Source organism: Cokeromyces recurvatus (assembly GCF_025118155.1).
Source record: "Cokeromyces recurvatus strain NRRL 2243 chromosome Unknown BX663scaffold_15, whole genome shotgun sequence".
Classification (NCBI taxonomy): Eukaryota; Fungi; Mucoromycota; class Mucoromycetes; order Mucorales; family Mucoraceae; genus Cokeromyces; species Cokeromyces recurvatus.
Window position 1 is genome coordinate 344,269 of NW_026251401.1, and position 23,601 is coordinate 367,869.

General features: G+C 30.0%; 10 protein-coding genes across 10 annotated transcripts; 2 read left to right on the top strand and 8 right to left on the bottom strand.

Annotated features, from left to right (window-relative positions):
- Positions 1-5: 5 nt before the first annotated feature.
- On the bottom strand, positions 6-2,079 carry BX663DRAFT_561728 (uncharacterized protein; the record flags this gene model as incomplete). The annotated part of the gene is made up of 3 exons (XM_051531937.1): positions 1,762-2,079; positions 203-1,670; positions 6-138 (listed from the first exon to the last, which is right to left on the bottom strand). Exons 1-3 carry the CDS (start codon positions 2,042-2,044, stop codon positions 6-8), a joined length of 1,884 nt encoding a protein of 627 aa, XP_051382135.1. The 5' UTR covers positions 2,045-2,079.
- A 322-nt stretch (positions 2,080-2,401) lies between these two features.
- Positions 2,402-5,121, bottom strand: BX663DRAFT_436127 (uncharacterized protein; the record flags this gene model as incomplete). The annotated part of the gene is made up of 11 exons (XM_051523163.1): positions 2,402-3,021; positions 3,092-3,208; positions 3,268-3,361; positions 3,499-3,615; positions 3,699-3,875; positions 4,029-4,109; positions 4,200-4,247; positions 4,335-4,421; positions 4,553-4,697; positions 4,773-4,996; positions 5,098-5,121. 11 exons carry the CDS (start codon positions 5,119-5,121, stop codon positions 2,402-2,404), a joined length of 1,734 nt encoding a protein of 577 aa, XP_051382136.1.
- A 703-nt stretch (positions 5,122-5,824) lies between these two features.
- On the bottom strand, positions 5,825-6,636 carry BX663DRAFT_436055 (uncharacterized protein; the record flags this gene model as incomplete). Its single annotated transcript, XM_051523154.1, has 2 exons — positions 5,825-6,285; positions 6,348-6,636. The coding sequence occupies 2 exons, from the start codon at positions 6,634-6,636 to the stop codon at positions 5,825-5,827; spliced, it is 750 nt and encodes a 249-aa protein (XP_051382137.1).
- A 351-nt stretch (positions 6,637-6,987) lies between these two features.
- On the bottom strand, positions 6,988-11,537 carry BX663DRAFT_511898 (Dos2-interacting transcription regulator of RNA-Pol-II-domain-containing protein). The gene is made up of 18 exons (XM_051527946.1): positions 11,396-11,537; positions 11,245-11,334; positions 11,085-11,144; positions 10,876-11,008; positions 10,717-10,811; positions 9,815-10,627; positions 9,553-9,710; positions 9,411-9,469; positions 8,870-9,334; positions 8,673-8,787; positions 8,522-8,587; positions 8,314-8,455; positions 8,120-8,229; positions 7,890-8,060; positions 7,750-7,831; positions 7,606-7,688; positions 7,203-7,534; positions 6,988-7,142 (listed from the first exon to the last, which is right to left on the bottom strand). Exons 1-18 carry the CDS (start codon positions 11,478-11,480, stop codon positions 7,124-7,126), a joined length of 3,078 nt encoding a protein of 1,025 aa, XP_051382138.1. The 5' UTR covers positions 11,481-11,537; the 3' UTR covers positions 6,988-7,123.
- A 2,492-nt stretch (positions 11,538-14,029) lies between these two features.
- Positions 14,030-15,503, bottom strand: BX663DRAFT_511905 (MOSC N-terminal beta barrel domain-containing protein). Its single transcript, XM_051527947.1, has 4 exons — positions 15,113-15,503; positions 14,505-15,050; positions 14,399-14,448; positions 14,030-14,335 (listed from the first exon to the last, which is right to left on the bottom strand). The coding sequence occupies exons 1-4, from the start codon at positions 15,274-15,276 to the stop codon at positions 14,103-14,105; spliced, it is 993 nt and encodes a 330-aa protein (XP_051382139.1). The 5' UTR covers positions 15,277-15,503; the 3' UTR covers positions 14,030-14,102.
- An 842-nt stretch (positions 15,504-16,345) lies between these two features.
- Positions 16,346-17,823, top strand: BX663DRAFT_511907 (uncharacterized protein). The gene is made up of 4 exons (XM_051527948.1): positions 16,346-16,694; positions 16,759-16,949; positions 17,010-17,184; positions 17,252-17,823. Exons 1-4 carry the CDS (start codon positions 16,388-16,390, stop codon positions 17,497-17,499), a joined length of 921 nt encoding a protein of 306 aa, XP_051382140.1. The 5' UTR covers positions 16,346-16,387; the 3' UTR covers positions 17,500-17,823.
- Positions 17,824-18,030: 207 nt separating this feature from the next.
- On the bottom strand, positions 18,031-18,370 carry BX663DRAFT_511911 (uncharacterized protein; the record flags this gene model as incomplete). Its single annotated transcript, XM_051527949.1, has 2 exons — positions 18,031-18,198; positions 18,220-18,370. Coding segments are annotated over 2 exons (252 nt in total), but the record flags the coding sequence as incomplete, so codon positions are not given.
- Positions 18,371-18,594: 224 nt separating this feature from the next.
- BX663DRAFT_436273 (uncharacterized protein) lies at positions 18,595-19,176 on the bottom strand (the record flags this gene model as incomplete). Its single annotated transcript, XM_051523173.1, has 1 exon — positions 18,595-19,176. A coding segment is annotated over one exon (582 nt), but the record flags the coding sequence as incomplete, so codon positions are not given.
- Positions 19,177-19,754: 578 nt separating this feature from the next.
- BX663DRAFT_511915 (UbiE/COQ5 methyltransferase) lies at positions 19,755-21,049 on the top strand. Its single transcript, XM_051527950.1, has 5 exons — positions 19,755-19,984; positions 20,078-20,227; positions 20,282-20,419; positions 20,474-20,678; positions 20,753-21,049. The coding sequence occupies exons 1-5, from the start codon at positions 19,813-19,815 to the stop codon at positions 20,970-20,972; spliced, it is 885 nt and encodes a 294-aa protein (XP_051382143.1). The 5' UTR covers positions 19,755-19,812; the 3' UTR covers positions 20,973-21,049.
- Positions 21,050-21,088: 39 nt separating this feature from the next.
- Positions 21,089-23,319, bottom strand: BX663DRAFT_552581 (glycoside hydrolase superfamily; the record flags this gene model as incomplete). The annotated part of the gene is made up of 2 exons (XM_051531380.1): positions 21,089-22,862; positions 22,946-23,319. The coding sequence occupies 2 exons, from the start codon at positions 23,317-23,319 to the stop codon at positions 21,089-21,091; spliced, it is 2,148 nt and encodes a 715-aa protein (XP_051382144.1).
- Positions 23,320-23,601: the final 282 nt, after the last annotated feature.

Consider the following 23,601-nt stretch of genomic DNA (forward strand, 5'->3'; position numbering starts at 1 on the left):
ATTTATTATGATTGTTGCTGTTGTTGTTGTTGTTGTTGTTGTAGTGGTGGTGGCGATGGTGGTGGTGGTAAAAGTGGTGAATTGACACAAGCAGGTTTACTTCTAAGATTACTTTTATGTCTTTTTAAAGCATCCAATCTAAATAGTAATGACTCATTAAATAAATAAATAAATAAACACAATAAATAAAATATGTATATACCTTGAAAAACTCTTGTTACATCCACCACATTTATAAGGCCTGTCACCACCATGAATTTTACCATGTCGCTTAAGATCATGATTTCGACTAAAGGCAATTTGACACACATTACACACATACGGTCTATCATCTGTATGCGTTCTTGAATGACTTTTAAGATTATAGAGTCTTGCAAATGTCTTTCCACAATTTGGGAATAAACAAGGATAAAATGTCTGTGTTTGGTTATCAATTGTAGTTGTTATTGGTGTCGAGGATGCATAGATAGACATAGCATCACTTTGGGTATTCGCTAATGCTGGATCAGACCTTTTCCTTTTCTTAGTAATGGTAGTCAAGTTACTATTAGATGAATTATTAGAGGACGATGGTATAAATAGGGAATGAGCTGCATTATTTGTGATGATTTTTTGAGGCAGTGGTTGAGGCTGCAATCGTTGTGGCTGTGATTGTGGCTGTGGCTGTGGCTGTGGTTGTGGTTGTGGTTGTGGCTGTAAGGGTTGTGGCTGTATGGTTTGTGATTGCTGTTGTTGAGGAGTTGTCTGTGCTGGTAATTTGTGCTGTTGTAATTGCTGTAATTGTTGCTGTAGAAGATGAGGAAGTAATAATAAAAGTGGATCTGTATAAGGTAATAAAGGTTGAGTCGTATTTGATGTAGAAGCAATACTAGTAGAAGCCACATTATTAGTATTAGCTGTGCTATTATTAGCTGCCACTGATTGAAGTGAGGTAAGTAAAATCTGAGATATTAAAGCTTCAATGGCCGTTGTTTGATCACCACCTTCTTTTAATTTCTCTGATATTTTTTGAGCTACTAAAATCCAATCAATGGATTCATTTTGAACAGGCGCATTCGTATTGTTATTGATCACTTTAGTAGTAGTAGCAGCAGGAGTAGGAGAAAGTGTTTTACTGGACTCATTCTTTATTTTATTTTGAAGCCATTCTTGATCAACATATTTTGCTGCTAATGAATTATCCCATCTTTGTTTAAGTTGCTTTCCTTTTCTACCAGGAATAATCGTAGCAATTTCTTTCCATCGTCCATAACCAAATTTCTTTATACCCGCTAATAATAGCTCATCTTCTTCCGGTGTCCACGCTCCTCGCTTTTTAGCTGCTGCTGCTGCTTCTTCTCCACTAGATTCACCATTGATTATTTTTGTTTGTTGTTGTTGTTGTTGTGAAGTTAAGGGTAATGAATTTGAGCTTACAACAGGTGAATCAAGTGGTTGCTGTGGAGATAAAATTGCGGGACTGGCTACAATCGTGTTGACTGCATTATTCGTTTGTTGAGCCAATCCTAATAATTGTAATGCAGTAGCTGCTGCTGCTTGATCCATGAACTCAGCTGAAGAATCCTTTTTTTCTTCTACTACTAATGATAATGCCTTTTCTTTTGTTGTTTCTGGTTGTAAAGAAGAAAATAACTGCTGTTGGGTTTCTTTATTTAATATATTTAAAGATTCTGTTATTCAAATGAGTAGTAGAACACAAAAAATATATATATATATATGAGTCAAGGAGAAAGTAATAATAATAAACTCTGATTTTATTACCTGGTTTTCCATATAATGCGGCTGTAGCTGCATCTACAACATTCAAATTGTTTAAAGTCTTTTGTAATAAAGATTCACTGTTTAATTGAGACGATGTTGCTGTTGATGGTTTATCACTTTTTGATGATTGACTTTCAGCAGCTGTAACATCAAGTGATGCATTTTCTTCAACTGTAGTAATCGCTTCTTTTTTTAAGGTTGGAGATGGAGGTAAGTCTTCTGAATCCAATAAAATTGACTTGTTTTGTTTGTCAGAAGACTTGAACATGTGTACACGAGCCATTACGATTATTATTTTTCTTTTCTTTTTTTTTTTTTTTTTCAAAGAGAGAAAATATAGGTTTGTTTTATTTTAAAGATTTTTTTATTTTTGCGTATGCGTATGTTTCTAAGAAAGAAAAAAAAAGGGGGGGAAATGGAAAACTTTAAAGCTAATTACTCTCTTTTATAACAATAATAATAATAATAGAAAGGAAGAGGTATTTTTTTTTTTTTTGCTAATGGGTGAATACATGTAACAAAGTATTATAAAACATATCCTTAGAAAAAAAAAAAAAAAAATTCAGAGCAAACACATTTAAAGTCCGACGATATATATATAATAATAAAAAAAAAAAAAAAAGAAAATTAATACTACATTTTATTCTGTATAAGGCCCAACGTAATTAGAAGGGAATATACCAGATTGACCATTCAAGGAACCTTCCCACCATCCACCATCATCTTTCTTTGTAACGATGATAATATCACCTTGATTAAGATTGAGTTCTTCTGCATTAACTGCCTTAAAATCATATAAAGCTACCACTCTCTCATATGAATCCTCTTTGTTTGTTTGAATATATGATGAAGATTCCTCTGGATGATTTATGTATTCAATATAGTTGGCAGGGATTAAGCCTACTTGTTGATCCCTTAATTGCGCTTTAATCCATCCTGATCCATCATTAGACTCTATTATCTTTAATAAATCTCCAGCTGTTATATTTAGTTCATCTGTATTTTGAGCTTCATAACTATAAATAGCACGTATATCAAATGTGTTGATTTCGGTGGTAAAAGTAGGAGCATCAGGATTAGTATGAATAGGAGAAGAAGCTGATGAGACTACGCTATTTGAGACTGAATTGATACTTGCTTGTCTATTTAATTTTGTTGTTCCTATTGATAGTGCTGGTTGAGGGTTTACTTGTCCCTTCTTTTGACTACAATTAGGAGCTATTTTCATCTCACATCGTGTATGGCAATTCAGTCCACAAGCTAATACATACATATTAATCATGTTATTTTTTGTATGTATCTTTTTTTTTTTGTTTGTTTGTTTTATTACCTTTGCATGTAAGACCTTTATTTAATCCCCAAATAGTACTATTACAATAATCACATGTAGTAGGGATAGTAAAAGAAGAAGGCTTAAAATCATGACCTTGTACTTTTAGCCCATTATCTACAAAAAAGATATAATTAATATTTATCTGCATAATACATCTTTTGTATTATAATTACCTCCAATATTTTGGATAATCAAGTCTATTTCACTGGATATTCTTGTTTTCTGTGTAGACAATAATGTAATATCTCTAATCATATCCATCAATTTCTAAATATGCGCATAAAACTGTTTGAGTTTTTTTCTAAATAATTAAAATTCAATTTACATGTATTTACCTCATTCAGCTTGTCATAGTCTGCCGAAAATTTATTCTCCATTGAGTTTATAGATGTTTCTAAACTAACCATTTCATCTGTTGCCTTTGATAAGGCATCATCTAGAGAGTCTAACATTTTACGATCTTTGACTAGTTTGTTATTCAAGTAAATAACAGCAGCTTCACTTGAGACTAAATTAGCGTCCTAAAAAAAAAACAAAAACAATGAAGATTAGCCTATTTGAGGAAGAGAGCCTTTTTTTTTTTATGATGATGATTTGTCTTTACTCTATCAATAATTGTTTCTGCTGCATTAGCACCTCCATTCCAAGGTATAAATGCAAAAGGAATATTAGTTGCATTTTCAGTAGTTGTATCTGTTGAATTTAAAGCGTTTTGAGTAAATACAGCAGCATCAACAGCAGGATCCAATTGTTCGATGGAGTATAAACTCTCATCATGACACTTTTGTATAGTTGAGAGTAGTTTTGATTCCATATTGATATAATTCTTTAAAATATCTTTTAAAGCCATAATACGTGATGAATCTAATTCCTCTAAATACTATTATAATATCCTATTAGAAAATCAACTAACACTAATAATAAAAGAAGTTACATCAGATAAAGCTGGAGTATCGACGTCAAAGTATTTGGTTCTTTCTGCATTAGCAACTGCAATTGATAAAAGATAAAGATTCTGTTTTTGTTTTGTTAATATACAAGTACTCTTTTTTTTTTATTTATTTATTTATTATTTTTTTTTTACCTTCTATTTCTTATTATTTACCTTTTTATTGTCACAGTTTAAAAAAGCAGCATCTAATTGTCTTTGAAGCTATTATAAAGAATCCCCCATTTCTTGCTTATTAATTGACTAGATCCCCTCCCCTTTTTTTTCTTTAACATAAATGTACGCATTTACCTTTTCTTTTTCATTTGATTTATTTAGTTTTGTTTTTATATTTTCAATTTCCATACAAGCTTCATCATAAGTTTGTTTTGCTTTATCCTTTTCGGAATAGGATTTATTTCTTTCACTTTTTAGCTTTTGATAAAAGGCAGCATGCTAAACTCCCCTCTCGAATTAATTTTTCACTGCTGTATCTAATCTAATTTATTAAAAAAATAAATTGTATCTACCTTCTTTTTAGCGTCTTCTTTTCTTGTGGCTACGTTTTTTAGTGAATCGACAATGACATTATTCAGGTCATCCACAAACTGATGTCTACTCTTTGCTACAAGCATAGTTTGATCAAGTAATTGAGACCAAGTGGATGAAGTTGTACTATTTATTTATTCTAATAAATGAAACCGTAAAGAGGACTAAAAGAAGGAAAAAAAAAGTCATCATCATACCAACCTTGATAAGTTTTCCCAATCCTTCTCTTCTTGATGATGTAATTCACCCCCATTACCAGGCATAAATCTTCGACTTGTTTGTCCTGTCTTGTATTTTTTTGTTAAAGACTCTAGTTTTTGTGCATATTCGCGTTCGATAGTTGCACGATCTCTAATGAAGTTTCGAAATTGATAAAGTGATTGGATGCCATCACCTACATATTTTACTATGGAAGGTATTTGGTCCTATATATATATATATATATATATATATATATATATAAAGGGAGGGGGGAAGGGAGAAGGATTAAAGGGGAAGGAAAGACAAAAGTGAAAGACATTATTACCTTTAAGTCTGTACCAAAAGTCATTGTAAATATTGTTTGTAAAAACAATAACAATAACAATAAAAAAGAATTTCCGTCGACCAGTTCTTTTTTTATTTTTATTATGAAAATTAGACGTAATGAAAAAAATTAATTCCTATTTCAATAGGTTTCAAATTGTTTAATTATTTATTTATCTTTGGCAGCGTACAGTATACGTTTTTATTCAATCTATTTCAACTTCTTCCCACTTGTCTCGAAAGAAAAGGTAATATAAATACGAGTTTAAGCCATGTAATACAGCACTGGAATAATTGTCCTCCTAAAACAATGAATTGCCACCAGATATGTATATATCAAGTTATTTTATTCATTTGCAGTACTATTTAACACATAATTTAAAGGAAAAAAAAAAAAAGATCATATTCTCACCTTCTTTCTATCTGTTGTTTTACTTGAATGGTATCCATGTTCTGAAAGAAATACTACAGCATGTATCTTTCTGTGACTATTTAAAAACAAAGAGATGCATCACTACGATTATTTACGAGCGTTTCTCAAAAGGGCCCTACATAAAAACAACAACAATGTGACATATTAAGATTTATTATATAGAAAGAGTCAAGTACAGGGAAGGGGATGTAACTAAACTGTATATGAATTATTATTATCTTTCTTTTAGGGAAATAGATGTGTATGTACATGTAGTCAATATGTATGATATATGCAGAAGAAGATCCTTTTTTTTTTAGTCATCCATTATTAAATCATATCGAAGTCTTGTGTAGAAATCTATAAACTGACTATTTGATTCTATCAATAGACGTGTACGAATCTCATTCAAGTAATGTTTCAAGAATTCTAGTTCTACTATATCAGAAACAGTAACCGTTGATGTTGAAATCCAGTTCTTTTGTAGTAATCGATATTTTATCCACTCGTAAACAGTCATTGATACTTTTTCATTGTGATTCGTTGATAGGATCATTAATTCATTTCTTACTTTATCCAAAAGATGAAACTGGTTCATGTCGTTTAATAACGTCTTGATGACGATATCATTTAAAGTGAATAAGAATGTCTGTATATCCTCTTTATCAGAAAGATTCCAATGCAATTTAATAGTTGGTTCAATACTATAAAAGATATGATCATTCATCATTTGTATATATCTACCAACAATGGCTGGCATCTTGTCTAATTGTTTTTCTAAATAAAAGAAAACAAATAAGAGAAAAGAATTAAAAAAAAAAAAAAAGTGGAATTGTTACTCGAAATTGATTTGGATTCTAATAGTTCTTTTGCTTGTAAAGTCAAGATATTATTTAATGCGTCTTTCGGTAAATGAATCAAGTTTAATAATAACACTTCACTTTCTGTGTTGAGTATTGAGTCTACCAAGTTTTCATAATAATCAACAATAGTAGAATACATGTCATATTCCTGAGACGAATACCATTGTTCTTCAATACTTTGTTGATTCAATACAATGTGTTGATTAAAAACTGGTAATGCATTTACAATAGATACAAGGAAGCAGATTAAATAGAAAAGATGCATTTTTATATGAAAAAGAAAGAAAGAGAGAGAGAGAGAAAGAGAGAGAGAGAGAAAGAGAAAGAGAGAAGAATAAAAATAATTTATTTAAATAGGTGTCAAAGGATAATGAGCTGCTGTTTTTTGCCTTTTTTGTGCATTCAGTTGTTTGATTCATGAAAAAAAAATCTCTTTGTTTTACTCCTTGCATGGCCATTTATGCTTGTTTCGGGAATAAATGGGGTAAGGAGGTAAAAGCAGTAGTTTTTTTTTTTTTTTTTTTTTTTTTTTTTTTTTTTTTTTTTTTTTTTTTTTCCATTCAATATGTTGATTCTATGCTAAATTATGTAAGCCGAGGTTAAACAACTCGTGAAATAAACTCTTAAAAATAGAAGAATTCAATCTCCTTTCTCCATTTATTAACCTAACTTATTTATTTTTTTTTTACAGATGATATCATTTAAACAGTGAAGATCATTGTTATTATTATTATTACAAATCAAGTTATTTATTATTTTCCAATTGTGTACCTAATAAAAATATTAAGTATACATTTTGTTTATATGTAAATAAATACTTATTTTCTTTACCATCTTTCTCTACAATCAACTGCATTTTTTCTAACAATTCGTTTTTTATCATCTAAAACAAGAGATAATTCTTTAACAACAGAAGGTTTAAAAGGAGATAAAATCTCTGGCTTTCCTTTTGCAGCTAAACAACTTAGACAGTCTAAAGCATGTATTCTAGTTTGAACAGATGATTGAGATCGACTTAGTCTTAAAAGTGCATGAATAAATGAACCAAGATGTTGTACAACAAGTTCTTGTGAATTTGGTATTAACGTATGTACTACATTCAATGTGATTTCTATAAGCTGACTATCATGTGATGAAAGGGCAACAATGATCGGCAGCATAAGCTTTTTTTTTTTTAAATATTAGATAATTCCATGTAAAAGAAAAACTCCCCTATTTTTTTTTTCTTACTTACTTTTGAAATCTCATTGATAGCTATTTGACTTGGAATATTTTGTAAAACATGGAAAAGAGCTAAAAGGTAATTGACTTGTAATTCTATATTATTAAAAGAGAGTTAAATTTATATAAATTCAATATATACATTTTTTTTTATTACCTGGTCTACAAATATCTATGATCTCAGAACCTTGTCTTAGCTGTTTAAAACAACGATGAAAGACTCTTTGTTTATATAAAATCTATTGTTATAACGAATTTAGTAATAACTAAAGGAGAAACAACGGATAATTCACTTACAGAAATGTTGGAATGAGATGGTTTATTTAATATTAATTCTTCTTCTTGTAATAAAGTCTTGAAACTAATTGCAGCTTCTTTTCCTAAATCAACTGTACCGCATTGTTCTATAACTGAATCTAATAATTCAAATCCATATTTATGTCCTCGGATAATTAAAGCTTTAATAACCTAATTATTTATCTGAATTAGTCAACATGTGTATATTATATGAATATTTATATACTTACCCATACAAGTACTGTAAAACTTATTTTTTTCTCTTTCTCCTCTTTAGAATTATGAAGAGTATATAACAAAGTCTTTGAACATATCTTTTTGACACATTCTTCAATGTCATCTAAAAATATATACATGTATATGTATTTATATAGTTTTTCTTTTTAAGAAGATTTTTTTTTCTTTTTCTTTTTTTTAAACTTACTATTCATCCATTTATTAATAATAGAAGCTGCTAGTTTTGATAAAGCTAATCTTTTGGATTCATGTGTAGAAGTCTGAATCGCTGTTGATATTATTTTTTCTAAAAATTCGAATAAACTCATTGTTGATAACGGTAACTGTATCTAATTTATACCTTTTTTTGCTTAATATATATTTGTATATATTTAGTCTTAAAACCTTTAACTTACAGCTTTACTATTACAGTTTCCAATAATAGCAGTGAATAACAATGTAATATCAACGTTGTATGGATTCTATTATAAAAAAAAGAATAATTGAATTATTGAATATTTATATATATATATATATATATGTCATCTATTTATTCTATTTTATTACCTGGTCTGAGCTGCCGTTATTAAAAATAGTGATTGAATGATTCCTTTGATCTATCATAGAAAAGTCACCTTGAATAAATAATTGAATTGCATCATGAACAGACGCTTGTTGTTCACTATGAATATAGAATTAAAGTTATATATGTATATTTATTTATATGTTGTGTTTTAAACTAAGATTATATATATATATTTTACCTTATTGAAGTTAAACGCGTCGTAATGGCAGCAATCATGGCAAATGAATCAACTAATACATTATCTAAATACCAATATCCAGGTCTCAAAGTGGATTGTACAGATTTCTTTATAATTTCTGGTAGTAATGATTTTTGTCCAATAGATACAATTTCACAATCTTTAGAAGCTACTTTATAAATGGAAAGTAAAACAGTAACAAGATCATGTACATAGTTTACATTTTCTTTCCCTATCTTCATACATGCATAATCTATTTTTTCTAAAAGGGGATACATGATAATTTTGAATAAAGCAGGATAAACACCCAAGTATTGAATCACTTCTAACGTATCATGATATGTTTCCTTTATGACTGGATTATCAGAACTGGCCAATTCTTTCAAGACGATAGGAATCGTATGTTGACCAACCACTGTAGGGCATAACTTGGATATAACACCAAATGTAGATAATACATAGTGTCTACATGTAATAGTTTACTATTTAATTTCTATCTGTATATGTATATGTATTTATATATATTTTTACTTTTTATTACCTAACTTGTTTATCTTTACACATGAGTTGTTGAGTAAGATAATCAACTATCAATTTAATCTAAATAGGATAATTAAATATATCTCTCATTCTCTCTCTCTCTCTCTCTTTTTTTTTCCTTGTTACTATATGTATTTACTTACTTCTTCTTCTTTTAAGAATTGCTTCATTAAAACCATTTCATGAATACCTCGAAGACTTGCTTGATGTAATACAATATCAGTTGAACTTGTAAAAGGTAATGTAAAGACGTGTAATATAGGTTGTTTAAACATGAATAAAGGTGTTTGGAAATCACGATCTATAGTATTCATCATCATTAATACATATATATATATATATATATATATATATATTTAGAATGAATGAAGATTGAAAATCAATTGACTAATTAAACCATCTTACCATAACCAATATCTTCTACTGAACCATAAAGTTGTTTACTAGCCATTAATAATTCTGTTAAAATATCAAGAATAGCTACACGTCGACGAATAGGGTCTGTTGTCTTGTATTGTTCACATAGAATAGGTATCGTTGTATAAGTAACAGATGTACATGCTGGATCTGAAGCAGAAGCAGTGGCTCTCAAGATAGAGGCCGCTGATCTCGCCCTCTTCAATTCAGGTTCCTTTAATTCTTCTACACATTTGTGTAATAAAGATTCTATCGCCTTCTCGACGGGATTACGAATGTTAGCAATACTGATACCCGTACCTAACGTAGCCACAACACTATGAATCGTTTCAAGTGCAACATGAACCATCGATGCATCTGCCTCTCGATAGACTTCCCCTACTAGAGCATCAAACAAGTCTTGTACATGAGGTAAGATAGCATGTGCGCCATATGCAGGTGCACATAATCGAATTGTCTCCATCGCATCCTCTTTAGCACTCCCTGTCGTCGTCAATAGTTTCTCAATTAACAATGGTGTAGCATAATAGGCAAAATAAGGTGTGGCTGCTAGACATCGTCTTAAACTCTCCTTGAGGTCCCTTGTCGTAATCCCAAACGGATCATTAGGGGGTGGTGAAAAACTGATCGGGAAATAACAGAATACAATATCAAATAAATCTTCAACATGTCGAGAAATATCGAACCGGTCAATGATAACTCGAACGAGTTCAAATGCAATCATCAAGTTCCTTGGATCCTTTTCCCCATCCATGCAATTTATAAATCCACCAATAAAATTAATTTTAGATCTTTGAGTCTCTAATAACAAAAGCCCGCCTTTATTATTAAGCTTGCTTTTTTTTTTTTTTATGTATATAATCTGGATTGGAATCTATTCTTCTTCTTACCTGATGCATATTTCTCTAATGTCTTTTCAAGTATAGCCAATACTTTATATCTACTTTGTTGTTGTAATTTTTTCGTATTGATGTGTGTAAATATCCTACCCAATAATAGAAAAAGATGTTTAAATATAAATATTCCCTTTTTTTTTTTTTTTTATTTACGCATCACAAATTTGAACAACGTCTGTACTAGATATATTATTAGAGTTCATTAGTACAGATAATATATCTATACAACGAGAAGTGAGTGTAGATTCATTTAAACGTTCACATATAAATCGAACTAAAGCATTAACTAAATAAAAAATATATATATATATATGAATTATTTATTCATGACTTTGTGTGTGTGTGTGTTTTAATAAGCTTACTTGTAGGGGAATCAAGTGAGGATTGACTTGGTATAACAACTTGTGCTAAAATCTCTACGCCTATTTTATGTTGTAATTAATTTTCTCTTTCATATATGTTGTATATTTGGGGAGAGTTTTTTTTTTATAAGAGAAAGAAACTCATCCATATAGACATTACATTTCTTTTTATACGTTGCATCTCCTTTTTCCCAAAATGAAACTAAATAATCTATAAAGTCAGCAAAATTCAACTCATTTTTCGTTAAATCTAAACAAATTCAAAACAATTAGTCTTTAGAAATAATCCCATGTCTTTGCATTAAACTAACAAAGTAATATATAAGCTAGTAAAGAAGGATCAACTTCTGTCTTGTCTGAACTAAACCATTCCAAAAGTAATTTGGGAATGTCCATATTATTATTAATTTTTTTTTTCTTAAATAAAAAAAAGGGAAAAAAAATCTGATAAACTTGGGACCTGTAATAAATAAATTTTTTTATCTGATTTTTTTTTATTTTTATTTTTATTTTTATTTTATTTTTTTTATTTTTTTTTGTTTGTGACTAATAAGTTTATCCAATCATATACAAATATGTAAATGTTTGAGGAAATGTCAAAAAAAAGGGGGGAGGAGGTGATAGTCTATTATATCAATCGATATAATAAACTACATGGATTTAGTATCTTTAAATGCTAAAAAAATAACGACACTATATAGTGTAATAAGAAATATGTAAATGTTTACTTTACCGTTTTAACTCCTTTATAGCTTTGATATAATAGAACATTGAATATTACACTCTTTATATTACATATTCTATGCTAATAACATTTATTTAATGCTGTTAGTCCTTCTATACAAGACACTAGGAAGAGAAACAAAGAATATGATTAAAATAATAGATCCCCGGTAAAAATCGAATCAGATAACAGACTATAGTTGGTTTAGTTTATTCATTTTACTAGCTTTATTTAGATAGGTAATGATATTTAATATCCCTTCAGTATGATTGTATTTGTATGAAGATACAGAATATAATGGGGGTTATATATATATATATATCTACATACATACATACATATATGTATTCCAAAAAAAAAAGAAGAAGAGGCTAAACAAGAGTTCTGAGCTATTCTATTTAGAGCTTTAAATGACGAGTTATTTATAATATGTATATCTATTTATATATGATGGATATGAGAACAATTAAATAGTCTTTATTATCTTTCACAAAAAAAAAAGTTTATACACTTGTAAGAATAATGTACATATACATACATATATGAATATGTCAAATCATTAAACTTGTAAACACGCATCTTATTAATAATAAACTAAAAGATGTATCTATTTAAACTATCCGTGACTGATTTTTTTTAAATCAACGTTAGATTACATAAAGTTCTAAATGGAGACACTATCCTTAGAGTGGGAAAGACTCCACTGTCCCACCAATGCAAACTTTACTGTAGAATTAATAACAATGCAAAAAAAAAAAAAAAAAAAAAAAATACAGATTGGGCGATTCATGTGTCACCGCCCGTCTTAAAACAAGCTCCCCGTAATGCCTTCGCGTTCGTCTTTTTTTTTTTTACATGGCGTACAGGGCAAGCCCCACGACTGCGGCTGATTGGCTGATTTACCAAAAAAAAAGGGAAAAGAGAAAAAAAAAAGGGGGGGAAATTGAAAAATAGGAGCCCTTTTTATATCTATTTTCTCATCATGCATGATATTGCACAAAGTGACTGTTATCGTTATTGAAAGTTGAATGATATAAAATGAAGCGTTGCACGAGTGACCACTGATTGTATCTTTATTCATATGAATACAAAAAAAAAAAAAAATCCCACATGTCTTTAGACTATTCATCAATATGAATCATGAGGATAGATTTATAATTTTTTTAGTTACTTGTTTATACTATGCATTCTTTACGATAAAACCAAAAATAGGGCTTTATCATTTCCTTTTATATCTTCAAAATAGAAAGGTCGTCTATCCTGAATTATCACTACACATGATCTACTTTCTTGCTACTTGAAACCACAATGATAGTAGTAGAAGCTTCTTCATCGACTATTTGCTTAAAATAACAAATGCTATAACTTTTCATAAATAAACCAGGTGGATATTTTTTTTAATAATAATTACTATATATGCTCAAAAGTAAGTCTCAAATAGAAAGAATGGTGTTAAATACGGTACCGTTCTATTTCATTTATTTTCAGGAATAAAGTGAGTTCCTTTATTATTGGGAATATCAGTAGTTATCAATACATAATGAGCCTTTTCCTTACATAATCTGATGTCAGTAAAGATATTTTCATTATAAACTTTCACAACAAGCTACAATAATGTAAAAAACAACAACAACAACATCATTATTATTATATATGAGTGGTTTATATAAAACCTTTAAAGGGGCTAGTTTTTGAGTTCCAAGGTCCTTGAGTTAAAAGGGGGGGTTGAAGTATACAAAAGTAGTGTTTGAAAGATTAACATGTATACAACATGTTGATGCATTGTTCTTATTTCAAGATTCCTTTTAGGGAATGAAAAAAAAAAGTGAGACTATAAAGAATAATATTTATGAATTATTACTGGCTCTGTTCCCGGGTAATATATAAACTACATTGATGTTGCATATAAGAAATACACAACGAAAAGGTAAACTCGGAACATTAAATTATTAGCTTCTTCTTGAGTGGTGCCACTTCTTCTTTTATTGTTAATAAGATAGATTAAAGCACTCTTCTTTTCTACAATACAGAGAAGTTAATTTAACACGTGTATTGTTGATAGAGACATTCTTAATGTACGCTTTCTTTTACTAGTACAATATATTGATAGATTTTTTTTTTTTTCATTCATATAATAACTTATTTTATTTTTAATCTCAATTACACAATAATCAAGATTGTTAATCCGTCTTTCCTGAAACCACTGTTTGTTTATCGGGTGTTTTTTTTTTTTTTTTATTAGTGATTTACATTTTTAAGCGGATGAATAGACAGCGTATATCGATTAAAATGAATCAAGCAGCAGCCTTGAATGGTAATGGGGATTGCTTATATTTTTCAGGAATATGCTCTAGAATTTCAATTTTATCTCCTACACGAATTTTTCCTGCAGTTAGAGGAATGACATCACAACAGAATTGTCCCATATTAGGCTCATCAGCAAATTGACGTCTTATCTTCAAATAATCTGTGGGACCTTTACCATCCCAAGCATCTTTTATTCCAGTATCTTGATTAATGCTAGGAACTATTTTCTAAATGAATTAATAACAGTCTTAGAGACATCCCCATCCTACACACATATATTTACCCGTACAACGTGCAATAGGTTGAACAATGTATGCTGTCACTTCTCCAACTCTAACAATCCATCAATATACGGTTATTTTATCATTATATCACAAGAGAATACTTACTTTGCAACTAGCCATTGGTCTTCTTCCCAAGGAATAGTACCAGCAATTGTAATATTATTTCTGAATCTATTCATAGGAATTTGATTTCCTTTACTAATCCCTGTCTCCAACAATCCCTTATTCACTTCCTCTAAACTACTAACAAATCCAAATGAAATAGGTGACCAATCTGAAAAAGCTGTATGAACACCTTTCAAATAAGGGTGAGCAGGTCGATCATAAACTCCTTTAGCTGGATCATCTAACGTCACCAATCGAACTTTACTAACAGGATCATTTTCGTGAATAGGATCATCAACACTATGATTATTCTCACGATCATGTTGGCGATGATTAATAAGGAATTGGGTAATCCATTCTCCAACTTCATCACCAAGGTCATATACCGTTAAAGTGTCTTTCCATAATGTCACCGTTCGCTTAGTCAGCAATTCTAAATCTTGTTTTAATGGTAAAATAAATGGTTCTTGTCCATCAGCTAAAAGTGTTAATTTATTTTCTTTTTCGTTCAATATAGTTCTTAAAAGTGATAATGAGGCGAATTTTCTAAGTGGTTTGATATGAGGATTAATCTATTTTCTTTTTTAAACATTATAAAAAAAAATTACCTTTGAGTGACAAATCGGTTTGTATCTTCATATACAATCATAAATCTTCTATCATTTTTAATTCCCAAGTTATCAACTTCACATTCTTCTATTTGAATGTAATGACAAGATTTAATGGGGTAAATTTGAATACTTTGAACAGTAGGTACATTAATAGAAGGCATTTTCGTAAAAAATAAAAAAAATGACTAGTTGTATATAAAAAAGGGGATCTACATTTTTGTGGGTGGCGAACATAACGATATTATTCAAATTCCGCGATCGTTTAAAATGGTGACATAGGCCGTCATAAAAAAAATAAAAAAAAATTTATTTGACAGATATACACATATAAAGAAAACCTTTTTTTTTTTTTGAAGATAGTCTATATTTTTTATTGAAGAAATTTGAACGATAAAAATAGTAGTAAGCTAATTAAGAAAATACGAGTTAGAAAAGAAGAAAAATTTTAACTTTTTTTGATGAAAAAAAAAAAAATGAAATTGAAAGAAAACTGCATACAAATCTGGTATTTAAAAATTTCTTTTCTTGTCGAGTATATTTAATAAGCAAAACAATAAGCCTATTGTATTTATTGTTATCCATATTATGTGTCCAATAGCAAAAGCGAACAATAGCTATTATTAATAGACCAACTATATATATAAATATAACAAAGTAGAATAGAAAGAAAGTGAAGTCATGCTGTTTATCTTTTTTTTTTTCCCTGTAAATACAAATTTCCCAAAAAAAAAATTGTCTTTAATTAAAATCAACATTATTACACAAACGAGGTACAATATTTAGTTTTATGGCATTAAATAACAAAAAAAAGAAGATCTGATAAGGATTTCTTTCTCTTTATTGTTTCTTTCCTTTTTTTTTTTTTTTTTTTTGCTACTAAATATGATTTTAACTAATAAATTCATTTAGAAAAAAAAAACTTTTTATCTATTATAGTGTTCTATTCATCTTCTTTTTCTACTCTATAAAAAAAAAAAAAAAAAAAAAAAACGGAAAATAAATTAATATTTTAAACAATAAAAAAAACAATGATCAAAGGTGGTGTGATGTATAACATTCACATATATATTTTAATACAATAAAAGAAAGCAGCGGACTAATAAAAATAACAGCGGATAGGCACACAGAAATTCCCGAGTTGAGGAACTCATTTTTTGCTGAATTTAAAAATGAGAGTACAAATATAATGAATGAAATTTTGTTTTTAATTGTTATCTTTTTTTTTTTTTTTTTTTTTTTTTCTTTTTCTTCTTATTATTATTGTTATTAAAAATGGATACAGTTTTGTATTATTTTGATGAATATGTGTTTGATAAAATGTATGCCAAATTATGGCCATCTTATACAAAGCATGTAGCTGGAGCTGTGATTTCTGCTTGGCCTCGAGATGACTTTTGGCGTATCAACCTTTCTTTATTTATGATTACTTGCTTTTTTGGTTGGACATTGTATTTATTGACTGCTACTTTGTCATATTACTTTGTATTCGATCACGATTATATGAAACACCCTAAATTCTTAAAGAATCAAGTACGAATGGAAATTGAATGTGCTTTAGGCTCAATTCCATGGATGACACGTATGTATACTCAACATTCTTTTTGTTCTATTATTTATGTACTCATTCCCTTTAATCATCCTAGTCCTTACTCTTCCTTTCTTTACTGGTGAAGTCTTGGGTAAATCTATGTTATATGGTGGCATGCCTCAAACAGTTCAAGAGTGGCTTTATATCCTTATCTCTATTCCCTCTTTCTTATTCTTTACTGATTGTGGTATTTACTGGTTCCATCGTTGGATGCATCACCCTAGAATTTACAAATATCTTCACAAGGTAAAATAAGATTTTATATCAATAGAATTTAATACTGATTTATGATATTAATAATAATAGCTTCATCATAAATGGGTTATTCCTACTCCTTTTGCTTCTCATGCTTTTAATCCTTTTGATGGTTTCTTACAATCACTTCCTTATCATCTTTATGTTTTCATGCTTCCTATGCACAAATACTTGTATCTCTTCATGTTTGTCTTTGTTAACTTTTGGACTGTTATGATTCACGATGGTAGGATACATCTATATCACTATCTATGTAGACTGATTGGACTAACTAACTTTCATTTTATTCATAGGTGAATTTATTTCACATTCTTCTGTTATCAATACCAGTGCTCATCACTTTGTACACCATGTTTATTTCAATTACAATTATGGACAATATTTCACTTTCTGGGATAAACTTGGTAATTCTCATCGTCAACCTACAGATGAACAATATGTTAAAGCACTTCGTGATGATCAAAAAGTAATGGCCCGTCAAGCTCATGATGCAGAAGAAATCGAAAATGAAACCCTTGGTATTAAGCCCAAGTCTCATTAAACAAAAACAAAACAAAACAAAATCATTTAGAAAACACTTCTTCCCTTTCTCCCCTCCCCCAAGAGTAACCTGGCGCTACTTTTACAATTCATACTTACTTTTATAGAGATTATTGATATATTTCAGTTAGCTTATTGTAATTTATTTATTACTTGTTATTGTTTGCTGTATTGTTTTTATTATTATTTTTTGATTTATAAATAAGCAGTTATAACTTGTATCAATAATCTTTTCATATACACATTTTCTTAAACAATCCATAATAATCATAGTAGTAGTTTTTTTTATAGAAAAATAAAGAAATAATAATAATCAAAAAAAAAAAAAAAAAAAAAAAAAAAAAACTAATATCATCTACATTTAAAGTATGAATAGTGTACCGTAGTCCAGGATTATTAGTTCACTACTATTTATATTTTATCCAATCACATATTAGTATTATATAAAAAAGTATTTATTAAATTCTTCATCAATTTGAACGATATGACAGCTGCAACCCCCCCTTTTTTTTTCTTTTGTTCAAATCATATTATACCTGTAATAATCTAAATGTCTTGAGAGACAAGCTGTTTATAATACTGCGATAGGATTCTCGTAGTTATTGTTGTGATTTCTTCGGTCTTTGAAATACGGTTGGGCGACCAGTTTGTCTCCAAATTGATAATGGTATTTCCATCATGTTTTTGCTGGAGTTAATATCTCGCTGCTATAATATTCCACAGAATTTGCATTCCAGGATACTATTACCACGAGCATGCTCAACTGGCTTCAGAGTCTTGTTGTGACAACTACTACAAGCTCTTGAAGTATTAAATTCGTCAATTGTAACAGCAATTAATCTTCCCTCTCTTTCTCTCTTTTTCTGAGTCTGCTATAGAATCTTTGTAACTCCACATTGGTTTTCTCTTAGCTTAATTGAGTCCTTTCCAAACATACCGTCGCCGAAAACAATGAAGGGAATCCTTTTCTTATCTTCACGGTACTTCTGGGGCTTCCACTTATTTGACCTTTTAAAATGTTTTTCGATAAGAACTATTTAACACATTGAAAAAGAAATTGCTTGCTTATTTACAACCTTCTTCTCCTCTCTTTCTTTTACTTTCTTATTCCTGCTTTCCCTCTTATTTTTTGTTCTTTTCCTTCTTTTTTTTCCTGTCTTCTTTTCTCTTTTCTCTTACTTTTCTTCTTCTTCTTCCTGTTTCTTCTTCTTCTTTCACGGTTGTATTTCAGCCCGCCATCAAGCAAGACGTTGGTCATGATTTCTGGAGCCCGTTGGCGACCTTGATACGATACGAAACGATTTTTGCCACTGGTATCTTTGTAGAAATCAAATAGTATGTCAATATACTCAAGCATAGATTGTAAGTATTCATAATATTTTTCTGCTTTTGCTGTCTTGTGTGTTGGAATTTTCGATTCTACTTCCTCAATTCTATTTTGTTTTTTAAGTTTTTGTTGATTTACTAAAAATTCTGTTGAACCGGTGTAATGATAATACTCTTTGGTTGAACAACGTATAATAGGGTGGACATCTTTGACAAGGCCACACACTGTCGTATATACCGCTTTTCTTCCGGAGCCCAAATAAATTGGATTATATGTTGACGCCACCTCTTCGTAGTCAAAATCTGTTAACTTGAGATCTAGATCATTAACGGTCTGATAAGATTCTTTTTTTTTTTTTTTTTTTTTTTTTTTTTTTTTTTTTTTTTTTTTTTTTTTTTTTTTTTTTTTACTCTTAACTTCGCGAACTGGTTCGGGCAATGCAGTTATTTAAACTATTGTGCTCATTATGACCACTGTTTTTTTTTCCTTTAATCGTATTTTATAAATAGTCTCCTTTTTTTTGAACAAGTAGTTATATATCATCCTCTCCTTTTATCATTGTTCAAGAAAAGGTGATTATTTCTTTGCTATATTATCTTGTGATATGTAAAAAAAAAGAAAGATAAAATAAAATAACTATAGATAGTTAAACAGACAGACAGACTATTATTTATACTAAAAATACTTAAATATAATAATGACAGTCATGAGTTTATTGATTTTATAGAATTATTATTTATCATTACAATGCATGCTTCTTACTATGTTTCCAAAATCTATGGTAAAAATAGAGGAAGAAGGGGGGAGTTCCAAAAAAGTCTCTATTTCTCCATCTTTTTTTTTTTTTTTTTTTGACTTGCCATAATAAGACGGTCCCTTCCATACATGTATTTTTTTTTTTTTTTTTTTTTTTTTTTGAACTGAGAAAGGAGGGGTCCCTTTTCCTGCAAAAATTCGTATTGACGATATACAATAATAATAATAAAAATGTCACGTTTAATGTTGAAACAGAGTCGCTTATTTATGCGTTCAATGCCTTCAGTCGCACGTCGTACATTCTTTTCTGCAGGCATTCAACGTCTTGAACAACCTCAATCCAGTAGTAAAACAACTCACTTTGGGTTCCGCGATGTAGCAGAAGAAGAAAAGGAAAGCCTTGGTAGAGAAAAAAAAAAAGAAAAGAAAAAAAGAAAATGATTATATGTTAATTAATTTTTTTTTGTTTATTTTTTTTTTTTTTTTTTATATCTAGTACATAATGTTTTTGCTAATGTTGCAAGTAAATATGATGTTATGAATGATGCAATGAGTTTAGGAATTCATCGCATTTGGAAAGATGAATTCATTCGCTCTATGGCTCCTGGCCCAGGAACAACATTATTAGATGTTGCTGGTGGCACTGGTAAACAGAACCACTCTTTCCTTTCTATCCTTTCCTTATTATTTTTTTTTCTAGGTGATATTGCATTAAAATTTTTAGATTATTGTAAAAATATTCATCATGATAGTACAGCCACAGTGAAATTAGTTGATATTAATCCTCACATGTTGGAAGAAGGCAAAAAGAGATTTCAAAGAACATCTTATGCAAATAGTAAGTCATATATGACAGCTGTCATTTTCACTCTGTAACTCACATTAATTTTAGCCAATCAAGCAAGCTTTTTAGTACAAAATGCTGAACATTTAGATGATATCCCTAATGAATCCGTGGATGTTTACACAATTGCTTTTGGTATTCGTAACTGTACACATATTGATAGAGTAGTGAAGGAAGCTTATCGTGTTTTGAAAAAGGGAGGACGTTTTATGTGTCTTGAATTTAGTAAAGTAGATAATCCAATTGTCGGAAAGTAAGTCAACAGAGAGATATTTTGTAAATTACAAATGTATTTAATCCCTTTTCTTTTTTTCCTTTTAAAATAAGACTCTATGATATTTATTCATTTGATGTTATCCCTGCCCTGGGTCAAGTCATTGCTGGTGATCGCGACTCATATCAATATCTAGTTGAAAGTATTCGTAAATTCCCACCTCAAGAGGAATTTGCTCAAATCATTCGAGATGCTGGTTTCAAGACAATAGGCAAAGGCTATGAAGATCTTACCTTTGGTGTTGCTGCTATTCATAGTGGATTTAAGATTTAAATGAATATCACTTTTTATTAAAATAAACTGTGGATATTTATAATAAAGAATTAGTTTTTTTTTTTTTTTTTTTTTTTTTTTTTTTTTTTTTTTTTTTTTTTTTTTTTTCCCTCTCTTCAAGAAATAACAATTTTAGCTACAGAGACATGCTGATTCCATATCACTTTCTCTATACGTGAAACAGATTGTCCATCTACATAAACAGTAGGAAGCTCACTATCGTCTGATTTTAGTTTGAGATAGATTCGATTCTTTTTTCTCATATAAGGTCTCTTTAACGTAATATGAATGCTATCTTTTTCGTCTATCCTTAAACTCTCAATTTCAGCACCTGGTACGATATGGCCAGTAGATCCCATAAAGATATCCTTACTATCTGAAGCAATTCTCATAAAGATTCTTGTTTCATGTGGTTTCAAGAATAGTTGTGTCTGTGACCTATACCAATCTACATGGGATCCTCCATTCATCAACACATTACTATGTTCAAAGAAGTAGTCATATTCTCCATTAGACGCAAGGGGTAATTGAGCCATAAAAGGTAAAGGGGATATATTAGAGATAAAGATATAATCACGGCCATTGCATTGATAGCTTGCTTGATAAATATCTAATCCAATAGAGACAAGCTCTTGAACGTGGGCCACTGGCTTTGGGAAAATGGAGCTATAAAGTGTATGTTCTTGTTTATCATAAAACTGGACGTTATCAGACATTAATGTAAGCTGACCGAAAACGAGGTTGACGATCAAGAGTGTATGTTTTTCTTCTTTAGTCAACTTATTGTTGTTAGACCTTATAAAGAAGACATCAGGGTCACTACCAAACATGGTAGAACCCATAGGCCATCGATTGAGTGTAGATGTAATAGCGTTGTAGCTTGATACACGCTCACGGACTTGAGCGATACGAAGCACCGAATCATCCCACCAGGGGGATGCATCACTACTTACACGGGAATACTCTAATCGACCCCATGTAAAAGGTAATGGAACTCCTGACCCCAATAGCATTGCACGTTTACGAACAAGTTCCATCACGAACTCCATCGCATCCCACATAATCTCTCCACGGGATTTACCTAAACGAGGAATCATAGCAGCTGCAAACAAGAAATCCAATTTAATAAGTTTATATCCCCAAACATCGATAACTTGATCAAATACATGTTGAAGGTAACGACGAGCTTCATCATGATAGATATCAATCGCATAGAAGCCTCCCCAGTTGGGTCCAGCAACAACCAGGCTTCCATTTTCTGGATACTTTAATAACCATTCAGGGTGTTCCTTTACTATTTTACTTTTGAAACCTACTGCAAAGGGAGCTAACCAGATACCAGGAATGTAGTTTTGCTCCTTTATATCGTCTGCAAGAGCTTTCATACCTCTAGGAAATTTAACCTTATCTACCTCTAACCAGTCACCTACTTGTGATTCGAACCCATCATCGATCTGAAATACATCAATCGGATACTGGTGTTCTTTAAATGCATTCAAGCTCGACATAACATCCCCTTCCGTCACCCTTTCATAATGATTGTACCAAGAAGACCAGCCTGTTAGATGACGAGGATTTTTAAATTCATGAAGAGGATCATAATAGTCAGCATACTTTTCCCAAATAGATCCAAGATCCCTTATATGATCTCCTTGACTTACATACAATTGAATGCATAATTCATGATGTTTCTCTAACCTTTTGCCATCAATATCTTTATAAAGAAAAAATTTATTATTATCAAGATGTCCTTTATAATAAGTATAACCTGATTCTTCAGAGATAGAACCCAAAAAAACGATATGATTTGACTTAGTATCACGTAAATAGGTATAACCTGTAGAGTGAATATGTCCAACTTGGCCTGAATAATTAAAGAAATCATAATCCCTAAATAATTAGGTTATTTTACATACACATCTATATCTATATATATATCTATATATATGTATCGTCTTCTTTGTTTGTTTTACCCTTGAAGATTAAATTTGGTAAACCAAGAGACGACAGAAGGAATGGCTGCTAGTCGATTATATTTACCCATTTCTTTTGTAGTACTCCAACATTGAAACCCTTCTGCCATCATCACTTTGGCTTCTAAATTCATATCATATTCAAATTCCAGATAGTTTAACTCAACACTACTATCTTGTGGAATCAGTCTGTAATTTATTTCAAAGCTATCCGGATTTAATAATTTCACAGTTCTTTCTACTTTTATTTGGCCCATCATTGTTTCATCTTTGAATGGAAGTGAAAACTTTGACTTGACATTATCAACAGTGTATTCAATGTGAACAGTAGAAGGTGTTTCTAACAATAATGTTTCAAATGGTGATGTTGTCATAGTATATGTTAATAAAGGAAATAGAAATATAAAATTAAAATAAAAAGCTAATATTCGCATAATGAAAATAAAAAAAAATATGTATACGAAGCAGAAGGAAAAAAAAAATATATCATAAATCATAAAAATAGAAGGCCAGACTTCGGTGAGACAGCAAGTGCATAATAATAATAACAAATAGACTCAATTACTTTATTTAAGAAGCAAATGATGGTGTTAACAGTCAAAGAAGAAGGAAGAAGAAGTCAACTTTTTTATATATATATATCATTATATTCTACA

What these genes read in the sequence shown, in the direction of transcription:
- BX663DRAFT_511898 (XM_051527946.1), bottom strand. Translation starts at nt 11,480, where the DNA reads ATGGACATTCCCAAATTACTTTTGGAATGGTTTAGTTCAGACAAGACA. An exon ending in ACGCGTTTAACTTCAATAAG is followed by an intron (nt 8,788 to 8,869) that starts GTAAAATATATA and finishes CTATATTCATAG; the next exon opens with TGAACAACAAGCGTCTGTTC. An exon ending in CATCTCATTCCAACATTTCT is followed by an intron (nt 7,832 to 7,889) that starts GTAAGTGAATTA and finishes TTATAACAATAG; the next exon opens with ATTTTATATAAACAAAGAGT.
- BX663DRAFT_511905 (XM_051527947.1), bottom strand. Translation starts at nt 15,276, where the DNA reads ATGCCTTCTATTAATGTACCTACTGTTCAAAGTATTCAAATTTACCCC. An exon ending in AACCGATTTGTCACTCAAAG is followed by an intron (nt 15,051 to 15,112) that starts GTAATTTTTTTT and finishes CAAACCACTTAG; the next exon opens with AAAATTCGCCTCATTATCAC. An exon ending in ACCTATTGCACGTTGTACGG is followed by an intron (nt 14,336 to 14,398) that starts GTAAATATATGT and finishes TTTAGAAAATAG; the next exon opens with TTCCTAGCATTAATCAAGAT.
- BX663DRAFT_511907 (XM_051527948.1), top strand. Translation starts at nt 16,388, where the DNA reads ATGGATACAGTTTTGTATTATTTTGATGAATATGTGTTTGATAAAATG. An exon ending in CTCAATTCCATGGATGACAC is followed by an intron (nt 16,695 to 16,758) that starts GTATGTATACTC and finishes TAATCATCCTAG; the next exon opens with TCCTTACTCTTCCTTTCTTT. An exon ending in TTTACAAATATCTTCACAAG is followed by an intron (nt 16,950 to 17,009) that starts GTAAAATAAGAT and finishes TAATAATAATAG; the next exon opens with CTTCATCATAAATGGGTTAT.
- BX663DRAFT_511915 (XM_051527950.1), top strand. Translation starts at nt 19,813, where the DNA reads ATGTCACGTTTAATGTTGAAACAGAGTCGCTTATTTATGCGTTCAATG. An exon ending in AGAAGAAAAGGAAAGCCTTG is followed by an intron (nt 19,985 to 20,077) that starts GTAGAGAAAAAA and finishes TTTTATATCTAG; the next exon opens with TACATAATGTTTTTGCTAAT. An exon ending in GATAATCCAATTGTCGGAAA is followed by an intron (nt 20,679 to 20,752) that starts GTAAGTCAACAG and finishes TTTTAAAATAAG; the next exon opens with ACTCTATGATATTTATTCAT.